This window comes from Erpetoichthys calabaricus, chromosome 4 (assembly GCF_900747795.2).
Source record: "Erpetoichthys calabaricus chromosome 4, fErpCal1.3, whole genome shotgun sequence".
Taxonomy (NCBI): Eukaryota; Metazoa; Chordata; class Cladistia; order Polypteriformes; family Polypteridae; genus Erpetoichthys; species Erpetoichthys calabaricus.
Genome location: NC_041397.2, coordinates 124,031,036 through 124,044,663, shown reverse-complemented (window position 1 = coordinate 124,044,663; position 13,628 = coordinate 124,031,036). Strand labels below are relative to the sequence as shown.

General features: G+C 35.3%; 1 protein-coding gene across 4 annotated transcripts in view; it reads left to right on the top strand.

Annotated features, from left to right (window-relative positions):
* Positions 1-13,628, top strand: part of kdm6a (lysine (K)-specific demethylase 6A) — a 573,573-nt gene that overhangs the window by 448,064 nt on the left and 111,881 nt on the right. For all 4 annotated transcript variants that reach the window (XM_028799755.2, XM_028799753.2, XM_028799757.2 and 1 more), the window contains 2 exons: positions 3,993-4,076; positions 7,883-7,990. In XM_028799755.2, coding sequence (XP_028655588.1) covers positions 3,993-4,076; positions 7,883-7,990 — 192 coding nt within the window. The remainder of the gene's footprint in view (positions 1-3,992; positions 4,077-7,882; positions 7,991-13,628) is intronic.

Here is a 13,628-nt window from a genome sequence, read left to right as displayed (position 1 = left end):
AGAAGAAGTTACAGGTCTGTGAGCCAGAAATCTTGCTTGTTTGTAGGTGACCAAATACTTATTTTCCACCATAATTTGCAAATTAATTCTTTAAAAATCAATGTGATTTTCTGGATTTTTTTTTCTCATTTTGTCTCTCATAGTTGAGGTATACCTATGATGAAAATTACAGGCCTCTCTCATCTTTTTAAGTGGGAGAACTTGCACAATTGGTGCAATACTTTTTTGCCCCACTGTGTGTGTGTGTGTGTGTATATATATATATATATATATATATATATATATATATATATATATATATATATATATACACACACACACACTGCATTCTAAACTAGAGAAACTCTGAAACTCTACAAGTGCTATAAAATTCGATAATTAATTTGTGATGCTTCAAAATGGCTCTATCATATTATCTGCCTTTTCACTTTTTCAGTATTTTTTTCAGTATTTTGTGCATGCATATTACACACCATAGAAAGTGCTGGTTGGCACTGTAAACTTGGTATTGATGTGCCGGGAAGGAAATTGTCTGGCTGAGGTATTATAGCATAAATCAGAAGATGTACTGTGACTTTTGCTCTCAGGCTGGAAAAGAAATAGTTGGCAAAATGGTGTTTATCACTTAAACAAAAATTATTTCTAAAAGGAAACAGTGAATAAACACAGTGACAGTCAAAAATATAAAAATGCTTATGATTGCAATCTGGCAAAGCATACACCTCAGGAAACTCCATTAGCACAGGCAGTATATCAAGCATTGGACAAACAGTGGACAAAGAATCAAGAGCTAAAAATAAAATTAATGCAGACTGTATGATTGAATGTGAGGAACTGCTATTCACCAAATTTACCTCTCATATCATGTTCATAAAAAATGAATGGTTTGGTTCTGTCAAACACATATGATAATGACATATTTTGTACTGAGTTCAACAGATGTATTGCAGAAGAAGTCAAATGACAAATACTGAGAAATTTGCTGAAGGCTATTTGAATCTTTTTGGTAACTGACTGCGGTATAGATATAGATATGCCTGGCAGGGATAATGTTATTGTGTATTGTAGGCACATTTCTGGAGGTTAATAAATAACTCTGACCAAAGAAATCAAAACTGGTGGCAAAAAAACTTGCTGCCTTTGCAGCAGAAGGGGTCATTTTGAACACAAGTGCCTCAGGTGAAGTGGAGACACTTTTAGAGGAGACACAGAAAACCCTGTTCTTTCCTTCCATTTTTTACCACACAGACTTGGAACTGGCTATGTTGAACACTCAGAAATCTCTTCCAATGATTGAAAGATTCTACGACTTACTATAGCTGATAGTGAAAACATACCACTTCAGCCCCAAAGAGCTGAGAGTATTCTATATGCACACCTTCTGCTTGAAGACCCAGTGTTGGTTGCCCCACATTAACCAGGCACTTTGTTTTTCTGCACTCGGATCATACAGGACACCCAAGCCTACAGCTGTGCAGCACCATATCGAACACCTGGCTACAAGTACAAAAACACTAACATTAAAGGAAGAACAAAGCACAATAAATGGAACTTGCTTTTTGTGTCATTTTGTCACTTTCTCTGTGACTTGTTTGGGAACCCTCAAAGTTAAGTATTATACTTTAGAAGAATTCTTTAATTTTACCTCAAGCAAGGGATGGAAAGTTGCTAGAGTTTCTGCAGTACACTGGGATAGAATCATTTGCTCAGCATAAAAATGTGGTGCCCCAGTATAACACACGGATCTCAGACAGATTAAAAAGTCGGTGAGTAGTACCGATACAGGCATTACCTTTCAGAATATTCAGCGCAAAGGTTCATGTCTCACCAGCTTTAGAGGTGACCTTCAAATGCATGTTGAGAAAACTGTGGAGGTAATATTCAATGAACTCAAAAGCTAGTTTGAAAATATGAGGGGTAGGTAATACACAGCGAGGAAGCTCGCATGGGTCTGAGATTATTTGTTGCTTATCAGTATTATATCTTGATTCATGGTCAGATGATTTAACCACTCTTTGAGAAAATGAGATTAATACTTTAACTGGTATCAAGAAATCTTGGTGAAGAATGCATGTGTTGTTGAGGTTAAACAGATGGAACGGAGAAAGCTAAAAATTTTGATTAAAGACCAGTTCTCCGGCAAGTCTAACAGTTTGTGGAGAGTCTTATTAATAACAATAATTCTTTACATTTATATAGCGCTTTTAACAAAAAGCTTGTTTTCTCAGATTTCCACAACATAGATAGATAGAACCTTATATGTCCCCAGGAGATATGTGGCTTTTTACAGAAGTCCTTTAAGTAAACAAATACATAAATAGGTCAGTAAATAAATATATATTCACACACACTTTGGTCTGAACACCCACCAGAATGACTATAATACGAGAATATTCAAAAGATTGAAAATTTCTGACTTGCCTGTCATAGTCACAGTGAGGCATTCTGCAGAGCACTATTGCTGTTGGTATAAAGGAGCCACAGAAGCATTTCTTGACATACTTCTGCCGAATAATTTGTTGGCTGAAAGTTCTCAGTGTTTGGGTGTCCATGAGGATGTGCAGCATTCTTCATAATGGCACTCAGTTTTGTTTCAGTGCTCTCATTTGATATGACCCTTAGGACGTCTAGAGTGCATCTTATAACTGAGCATGCCTTTTCAATTGGCTTGTTGACTTGGTGGGCCTCTCTTAAACTGGTGTTGCCAGCCAAGCACAACACAGAGTAGAAAATCAAACTCGCTACTTCCCACGATAAGGAACACAGTCTCTTAAGGATAAACAGTCAATATTTACAACTATTTCAATTTATTCCGTCTCGAGAGGGTGGTTTGTCTTGCTTTATAGATGATATTTAAAGGTTAGAGATTTAAGATGTATATAACAAACACAACAAAAGCAGCATATAAAACCAAGGAGTACTCAATAAAATTCAGAACTAGGCTCATACATACCAAATTATCTTTAATATGAACAAGAGTTACATCGTTCATGCCTGACGCTGAAGTATAAATTCTCAATACAAGATGTGCGAAATGTGATGCTTGTTTAGAGTCATTCTTTTTAGATATCTGAGTATGATATTCAGTAATTAAGCAGGTACTGCCTCAGCCCGAGGCCAAGACAAAAGAAAAGGAAGGATGGAAAAAGAAAATGCTTTCCTAAGACATTACAAGTTTACTTATGAGTTTTGTGAGTTGCTGTTTTACTGGTAGGAGGAAACAACCATATGAATTTCATAGACCATCACCTATGTGATTTTTTTTTTTTAAGCTTCTTTTGTAAGACAAATCTCTTAAAAAATTCGTATTTCTTTTGTAAGACAAATCTTTTAAAATTTTGAAACTCTTTTAAGGAATGCATCATTGGAAATAGTTCTTATAATTTAATGTATACATCTCTCTTTAATAATGATATAAATCATTATAAACAAAAATGATGAAATGATATAAATAAGTAACACACAAATATGATGCATTAAATTTCTTCACGACTGGAGAAAGTCTTGTTGCAAAAATGTTAAAAAGTTATTGTTAGAATATTTTATTTGGTGTGTTTATGTTACAGACTGTATTGCTTTTCAAAGCATGACTAACGACAAGGAATTCAAATACATGTTTTGAACTTGTTAATTGAAAATTTTATTACACTTTATATTTACACAAATAATGAATCTCTAAATTATTTAGTATTTAGAAAATTTATAGATGTTCAGTTTGAAAAGCATTGTGTATTATATACTTTTTTTAAGCTAAACAGGAATAGTACTAGTAAATCCTGCACACCATCCCTCATATCATAATTTCTTGATTATAACCTGAAAGACCTGTATACTTTTTCCTCCTTTAATTGTGTAAGAAAAGTGACTTTGTCTTTATTTTTAAAGGCCATATTAGCCATAAGACATGTTATGTAATTATTATTGTAATTACAGTAGTTACATGTAATTATTATAATTACATATTTAATTATCAATGTACTTCTTTTCATCAGAATTCTCCAGATTCATGGACAGGTGTGCACCATCCATTACAGCAGCAAGTTCCCAGCTGGTACTTGACTCCTCAAAAGTTGCAGGTATTCAGAAAGTTTGCAAGTGGTCTTGAGGTGTTATGGTTTTTTGTATGCGTGTGTGTGTACAGTATATATATATATATATATATATATATATATATATATATATATATATACACACACACAGTGCATCCAGAAAGTATTCACAGCGCATCACTTGTTCCACCTTTTCTTATATTACAGTCTTATTCCAAAATGGATTAAATTCATTTTTTTCCTCAGAATTCTACACACAACACCCCATAATGACAATGTGAAAAAGTTTACTTGAGGTTTTTGCAAATTTATTAAAAATAAAATAACTGAGAAATCACATGTACATAAGTATTCACAGCCTTTGCTGAATACTTTGTTGATGCACCATTGGCAGCAATTACAGCCTCAAGTCTTTTTGAATATGATGCCACAAGTTTGGCACACCTATCCTTGGCCAGTTTCGCCCATTCCTCTTTGCAGCACCTCTCAAGCTCCATCGGGTTGGATGGGAAGCGTCGGTGCACAGCCATTTTAAGATCTCTCCAGAGATGTTCAATCGGATTCAAGTCTGGGCTCTGGCTGGGACACTCAAGGACATTCGCAGAGTTGTCCTGAAGCCACTCCTTTGATATCTTGGCTGTGTGCTTAGGGTCATTGTCCTGCTGAAAGATGAACCGTCGCGCCAGTCTGAGGTCAAGAGTCCTCTGGAGCAGGTTTTCATCCAGGATGTCTCTGTACATTGCTGCAGTCATCTTTCTCTTTATCCCGACTAGTCTCCCAGTTCCTGCCGCTGAAAATCATCCCCACAGCATGATGCTGCCACCACCATGCTTCACTGTAGGGATGGTGCCAGGTTTCCTCCAAACGTGATGCCTGGCATTCACACCAAAGAGTTCAATCTTTGTCTGATCAGACCAGAGAATTTTCTTTCTCATGGTCTGAGAGTCCTTCAGGTGCCTTTTGGCAAACTCCTGGCGGGCTTCCATCTGCCTTTTACTAAGGAGTGGCTTCCGTCTGGCCACTCTACCATACAGGCCTGATTGGTGGAATGCTGCAGAGATGGTTGTCCTTCTGGAAGGTTCTCCTCTCTCCACAGAGGACCTCTGGAGCTCTGACAGAGTGACCATCGGGTTCTTAGTCACCTCCCTGACTAAGGCCCTTCTCCCCTGATCGCTCAGTTTAGATGGCCGGCCAGCTCTAGGAAGAGTCCCGGTGGTTTTAAACTTCTTCCAATTACGGATGATGGAAGCCACTGTGCTCATTGGGACCTTCAAAGCAGCAGAAATTTTTCTGTAACCTTCCCCAGATATGTGCCTCGAGACAATCCTGTCTCGGAGGTCTACAGACAATTCCTTTGATTTCATGCTTGGTTTGTACTCTGACATGAACTGTCAACTGTGGGACCTTATATAGACAGGTGTGTGCCTTTCCAAATCATGTCCAGTCAACTGAACTTACCACAGGTGGACTCCAATTAAGCTGCAGAAACATCTCAAGGATGATCAGGGGAAACAGGATGCACCTGAGCTCAATTTCGAGCTTCACGGCAAAGGCTGTGAATACTTATGTACATGTGCTTTCTCAATTTTTTTATTTTTAATAAATTTGCAAAAACCTCAAACTTTTTTCACGTTGTCATTATGGGGTGTTGTGTGTAGAATTCTGAGGAAAAAAATGAATTTAATCCATTTTGGAATAAGGCTGTAACATAACAAAATGTGGAAAAAGTGATACGCTGTGAATACTTTCCGGATGCACTGTGTGTGTGTATATATATATATATATATATGTGTGTGTGTGTGTGTTTGTAGTTTATTTACATATTCATCTTGCACTGTGTGGCTAAAGGATTAATTACAGAATCAGGCAATTGCCAGCATTTGTTAATTCCAGTTTTACTATCTCCATAATGCATACATTATCATCAAATTCCTCTGAAGTTTTTTTTTTTTTTGTTGTTTTTTTTTTTTAAATTTTTTTTTGGTGCAACTATAAATTTCAAGATGCATGTATTTGATACAGAAAAATATAGAATATGGGTGATATGTCATCATTATGAGGGTGTTCAGAAATTAGTGGTTCATAGCCGAGTAAAAGAAAATTAACCAAGTATGTCACAAACTCTTCATAACACTTGCCTATAGGTCCAAGAAAACATTGGAGTGGCTCCAGAGTCAAAACATGAATGTTCTTGTAGTCTGGTCAAAACAATAATCGTTATTACTATTTGAAAACTGAAGTGCACAATCACTGTCCTAGAGATCTAAATGAGTTCGAGGAAGTCAACCAAGTGAGATGACCAGTCATTGAGAGCTTCTCTTGAAACCCTATAAAGCTGTTGGACTTAAGACTTTTATTGCTGCAGAGTTGGCTCAACCAAATATTAACATGCCAGATCTTAACTAGTTTTTAACTTTAACATCTGCTGATGAATAACTTTTTTTTCTTGTGTATGTGAGTTTGCAATATAAATGCAGATTTGACCATGGTGTGTATCATTTTTAGCCTATCAATATTGCTAAAATATTAAACATTTGTTATACTTCTGTAGGAATTTGAAATAACACATATTTAAATAGAACTGTTATGTGTTGTTAAACATTTATTTACTATTTATAAACTGCTAACAATTTTGAATTTATGAATTCCCCTTAGAGTAAAATATACCAGATTTAGAGGTGAATGTGTCAGTCTTCCTTCTAATTGATTTGTTTAATTAGTTGAAATTTTTTCACTTTTTATTTTATATTCAGAAATGTGTGTTAATGACATTGGAAATTTGTATTTTTTATTATATTCTTAAATGCCTAACTTTTTTTTTTATCATTTTCTTTTAATTGTTTTTAAAAGACATAAAAATCAAAACATCCAGGGAATTATTCTCTGGAAGACTGGTGTCATACGTTTATTCTCCATCACTGTGTGTAAGAGATTTTTTATAATGTGTTTGTTTAATCTCACATAATCTTTGTATTTTCTCCATTTAAATCCACATCTTCCCATTTCTAAACTTTTCAACAATCTTTGTTTGGTATCTTTTGACAATTTTTTTGTATTTTCTTTCAAATTTATAGTTTATAAGAATCTAAATTAATATTTGTGTGTTGATTCTAAGCTTTCTTATTGTAAAGGTATCTACTCTAAGAACACTTTTTCCTATACCCAATATCCCAAACGTGCAGTTTATGGTGATTGACCCAGTATGAGTAAAGGTGTAGTCCATGATGACCTGGTATCCTATTCAGGAAAATAGAAGATTCCTGCTAAGATATTCTCCAGTTCTACAATGCTCTGTATTGTAATAAGGGTGTGGTAAAATAATGAATTAGGGAAAAAGTAATGTAACCATAGGCATTAATGTGATTTATTTTTGTATGAAGTGTGGTGCGTGTGTGTACATAGTTTTAAGAAAAGACATTTGCTGGCTTCACAGCACTACAGCTCAAAAATATGCATGTAAACCCATTCTTCATGTATTTAAAGTGTAGTGCCTGTATTCTAACCAGCCTTCAATGTTGCAAGATAGGCTTCCCTGCTCAAAACCCTGAAAATATATATGAATCATATTCAATAAATGGATGGATAAATAAATGAAAGAATGTCTGAATTATGGTTGAAAATATTTTAAATACTTCAGATTAGTCTTGACTGATCAGACTGTCATGAATGACAATTTTCTCTCTGTTTACTCTTTATTAACCCTATCAAGGATTGTAACTTGTTATTTCATACTTTTTAGTTGTACGTAACATTTGTTATGCTTGCAATATATCAAAGGAGAAAAGAATAAATTTCATTGGGTTTCACCAGGGTTTTTTTTTTTTTTTTTTGAGCATCTGGAACAGCTGCGGAGTAATAGGCACAACCTGAAGCCAGTTCAACTGCACATGCTGGAACAGCTTGAAGGGCAGTTTGCACTGATGCAACAACACCAGCAACAGGTACAAAAGGTTTATTGTTGTAGATAATACATTTCTGTAAATAGCTTAATTTTATGCCTAATTGTACTTCAGTTTTATCTTACCTTTGCCAAAATTATGTAAACTAGGAAATCTTAACATAAGGTAAAACCTATTTTATGTATTATAAATATATTTTGTTGTATTTGCAACATATATTAGAATTAAACCTGTTGCCTTGGTCTTCCCAGCTCAGGTACAAAGCTATAAAAAGGGCAATATATCCAAGTCATCTGTGTCTCCAGAATGATGCATACATGATAAAATATTTCAGAGAGAATTCTGTTTTCCTCTTAATACAGATTGACTGACAGTATAAATAAAATGCATTTAAAATAATTAAACAGTGAATATTTAAACAAAAAAAAAGTAATACCTGTTTTGTATACCCGCCATACCTCGTTGCAAGACAAACCTCCTGTTCTCAATTGACAGCCGTGGAATGGCCTGGACACACAGCCTTGCCAGTTTATCTAAATGAAATGTTTGTAATTCAGCCAGTAAGTATTGTTTTCTGTGACGCTGTCGTGATTGTACCCTAGCAGTCTTTTTCTTTGAAGACTGTTAAATTATCAGTTTTTAATACTATAAATCAGTCACAAAGATTCTGTGATGTGGGTAAGCATAGTAGCGTAGCAGTTTACTCCAGATACATCCTTACAGGAAGGAAACGTTGAATTAGCTTCTAGTATTTGTCATGTTTTGTAGAAATATGTAAACTTCAATTTAATAATTACACTTGAAAGTTACAAGAATATATGGGAATGATCTATTTTTCTGTTAATAAATGTGGTGGGTGCAGAAAATTCTGTGTGTTGAAAGTTCATGTAATGTTAAAAGTCTGTTGCATTCTCCACAAATATGAAAATGGTATTAATTCATTTACAGATTTATATGTAGTTTGGTCAGAAGCTGGTATAATAAATAGTATCTCCAAACTTCCCTTTTCCTTTTCATTCTAGGAATAACCGGAAATTTACCATTCATCAGCATATTGTACATTTTCTTTTTGATATTACAAAGGTATCAAACAACCTTTACCTGAGGCTCCACCCACCAAAATGATGCACACAGTGTTACTGGAGGATATTGCACAATCATCAAACACACCAGAAGTGATTCACAATGGAAGACTGTTAATTATGCCAATATTTGACAATTCAAATAAGGCAAAAATAGAACAAATACTGAATTTTAAAAATAAAATGAAAAGGAAATTTCCTGGCCAATTTGTCAGTGTATCAAAAAATACTTACTTGAAAAAAAATGCAGATTTTAAAAATTGAGTATAATTAACTGACTTGCTTAATTTCATTTTACATTAAAATGCATTTACCATTCTTTTTTCATTGCCTTTAATTGGTGTGTTACGTAAGAGATAGCATAATACAGTTCAACCTCGGTTTGCGAGCATAATTCGTTCCGGAAACATGCTCTCAGTCCAAAGCACTCGTATATCAAAGTGAATTTCCCCATAAAAAATAATGGAAACGCAGATGATTTGTTCCACAACCCAAAACTATTCATATAAAAATGATTAATACAAAATAAAAAGTAAAAATACATAAAACAAATTAACCTGCACTGTACCTTTGAAAAGAATCATGGCTGGTGTGAGTGAGTTTCTAAACTCTTGTGGGATTGCACCCAACGGGACGACACGCGGAAGAGCGTCCCAAAGCAATCGCAGTTTCCCAGCTCTATAGCAGTTCGCCATAAAAGCGAATCTGAAAAGATCACGGACGTGCTATATGCGCTTGCCATCAATAGGTTATACAAGGAACATTATAAATGTGCAGGGCCCTGCCTGACTGCTGTGTCTGTGTACAAATAACCGCGCTGTTGCTGTTTCAAGCTGAGTAAAGCTGGTGTTGCTAAAGTACTGAGACTCAGCTTTGTGTTTTAGGGTGCAAGACGGGGACTCGCACGTCACAGCACACACGCGCGTGTGAGCGCACCCACACACACACACGAGTGCATGCGTGCACATACACACACACACGAGCGAGCACACACACATACATACACCCACACACAGTCACAATGCTAATGCTGTACACCCACACACAGTCACAATGCTAATGCTGTAGTAAACAGTATACGCTCGTACGGATGTTGACTATATGAGTGAGGCACGCCGACTCAGACGGAGAATAGGAGACGATTGCCCACAATCCCGCAGTGAGTGAGAGAGAAGAACCACCAACTCAGTTGTGATCACATGATGCTCAGCAGACAAAGCGTATACATACTACTCATACTGCAAGACCTTGCCCGTTTATCAAGTCAAAATTTATTAAAAATATTTCCCCGTCTTGCAAAACACTCGTAAACCAAGTTACTTGCAAACAGAGGTTCCACTGTACTTTATGGTCTCAAGTCACTTGGTCATTTTTCTGACTGTGAACTATTTCTTAGGAGTACACTTTAAAGTACAGTTTTAAAACTGTTGTTTGTATAGTAAATGAATGATATTTGTGATATACAGTATTTACTGTTTATTGCTGACACCTTAAAATCAGATCCTAATGGGTCACATTAGGTTTTAAGTTTTTATTAAAGTCATATGTTAACCAAGTACTGCTATGCTGATGGAGCATACTTAGATGCTAATAGACCTTGCTTTGTTTTCAAAGTTTAACATTCTTAACAAGCTACCAATTAAAAATTTAAATGTAAGGAAGCCAACGGCAAGCTACTCTAGCTTGGCCCCCATATATACTTATGAGTTTTGATTTTGTAATATCTTTTTTTAGCTTTATAGGGCCAAAAATTCTAGTCTTTTTTCAATAAAACATACAGATGGTATTCTAAGAAGCAGATATCCCCAGTGTTACTCATAGAAATTTCTGATGTAGAGCTTCTTAGATAAATAAGAAAGCAGTCCTCTTTTAAAAGAGGAAAAAAAAAGCTGTCTAGACTGACATCTCGTTAATTTTTATAATCTGAATTATTGTGGATTTCAATTAGTGTTTCTTTAAAATACACACCAAAGAAACTACTTCAGTGTGACTACATAATAGAAGCAACACTTACACTGGGAAAAGATATTCAGTTTTTTTTTTTTGTTTAAAGTGTGCAATATGAAACTAAGAACTTTCATTCATTTGTACTGTAAGATTGTTGCCGATCTGCTTTGGACATGTGTAATGTCACCTTCTACCCTTCATTTGAGCCATTAGCTGACCATAATTAAAATATTACTAAAACTGATCCCTGTGAGCAGGCAATTCAGCACTGCAAAGCTAATTTTCATGTATAATTTGTGATGTGCTGGAGCTAAAACCAAAATAAGCCTTAAAGGAGCCCTCTCTCTCCTTTAGAAGGAAAATCCATGCATTCTTGTGAAATAATAATAAAGAGATTTATTGCTCTTTATAAGGCATTTGTATCTGCATGGAAGCAAAAAGTACAAAGCATCTGCATAGGTATTGGAAAGAAAAAGTTGTTCCAGCTATGCCCTGAGTTGCAACTTCAAAGAAAGGAACGAAAAGATATTTTGGATGCATGAAACATAACAGGATGTTATGTTCCGCTTCACTCTTGCCACAAATCACACCAGTCCAACATTTTTCATCATACATGCACCCAACATAGCCTCCAATATGACACTGGTCTAATGTGAGGCACGCATCTGATCTGTCAGGAGAGTCGTTGTGAGAGGGCAGTATCTCAGGTGCTGCTTCAGTGGTGAATATTCAGAAAGTCAATTGATTTGTTTTCAATAGACACCCAGCTGAATTTGAGTTTGCCATCTTCTGTAGGAATGTAACAGTGGTATTCTTGAGTACCAGGTACACTTTTGGCCATGGAGAATCCCATTCTCTGTTCAGCAATATGAGATAGGACATCATTTGATATGAAAAAAAAGTTTGACATTTTGTATAACTTACTGATTGAAAACTCAATTACAATTACCATTATTGACACATGGCAAATTCAGCCTGTGTTTAGGATGGAAAATAAACATTTACATAAAATATTTGCATAAGAAAAGTACAGTTTGTGTTTTGAGAAAGAAGGGACAATGTTTCATAAATTAAAAAAAAAAAAAAATGAAAAATTATCTGCACTTTCACACGTTACATTAGGATTTCTGAAAATCCATCCATTTTCCAACCCGCTATATCCCAACTACAGGATCACGGGGGTCTGCTGGAGCCAACCCCGGGTAGGGCGCACACACACACCGCACCACACACTAGGGACAATTTAGAATCGCCAGTGCACCTAACCTGCATGTCTTTAGACTGTGGGAGGAAACCGGAGTACCCAGAGGAAATCATGGGGAGAACATGCAAACTCCACGCAGTGATGACCTGGGAAGCGAACCCGGGTCTCCTAACTGCGAGGCAGCAATGCTACCACTGCACCACCGTGCCACCCGTTTTCTGAAAATGAAATCCAAAATTATTCATTGGATTTGAGAGGTCTGCTGTTCAAACCCCTGATACAGTTACTTTCTTCTTTATTGATTTTTTCAGAAAGCCTATGTAGTTATGTGAATAAGGGAAAAAAAATCAAAAAGTCTGTTTTGGATACAAATGTGTTTCCAAGGCCTAAACATAGACCAAAATTTGGCTTAGCTATTTCAAGGGGCTTTTTTGATCATACGGGGTCATCTGGACCAAATGTTTTAATTTCGTCACATACTATACCATTTAATGTACCAGAGTGCAAAGTCTGAGCCTGTTCATTGGTTTAGTTCTTGCGCTGTGGAGTTGTGAAATTTGATGGAATAAAATGAAGGATAAAATCCGCACTCCCTTCCCCTCAGTAAAGTGGCTTGGAAAGTATTGATCTTGCATCAATAAAATTTACAGGGTGTCTCATGAGTAGCATGGGTAAACCTGGTAGATTTTTCCAGAATTTTGTGAGTCCGAAGTGCATGGGCCATTGGTTGATTTGGCATGGGGTGACCCAGTAATTGTATGCATTTTCATTAGCTAAATTTAATATTAAAAGGATATAGTTTCTTGAAATGGAATATTCTGGAAATATAATAACCAATTATCAAGTTATTTGGCACTATAAATGTCCTCATTGATGAATAAAATTTTATTTTTCAGTTTATATGGAATATATATATTACACAGAAGAATTATTATAGCACTGCATTTATAAGCCAATTCTGAGGTACATCAGAAATGCATAAAATGTAATAACTTGACAAAATTGTTTTGCTTGAAAAACATTGTAATGATATACAATTATAATGTTTGATGTCTTTGTTAATGCGAATGATACCTAATACCTTTTTGACATTAATCCACTGTTCCATCACAAATTCTTTTAATATCAGGAATGTTTTTCTTTTGCATTTGCCCTCTTAAATCACAATAATCTCCTTTTCAATTGGTTAAGGTTGGTGATATTTTCTAATTTTAGTTGCTTTTTCCTAATTTTATATTAATCATTCCACATCATTACTTAATAATTAAGTTAAAATAATATGACAAAGTAACCTGCCATCACACTTAATTTTACTGTAATAGTTTCCCTTATCTCGAAAATATAACTTTTTACTTTTCAGTGCATCAGTAAGTTTTAATAAACTCACTTATGATCTCACTGCATTACTTATTCTAGATGTGTTGTAATATTTTTCTAATAATCAGGT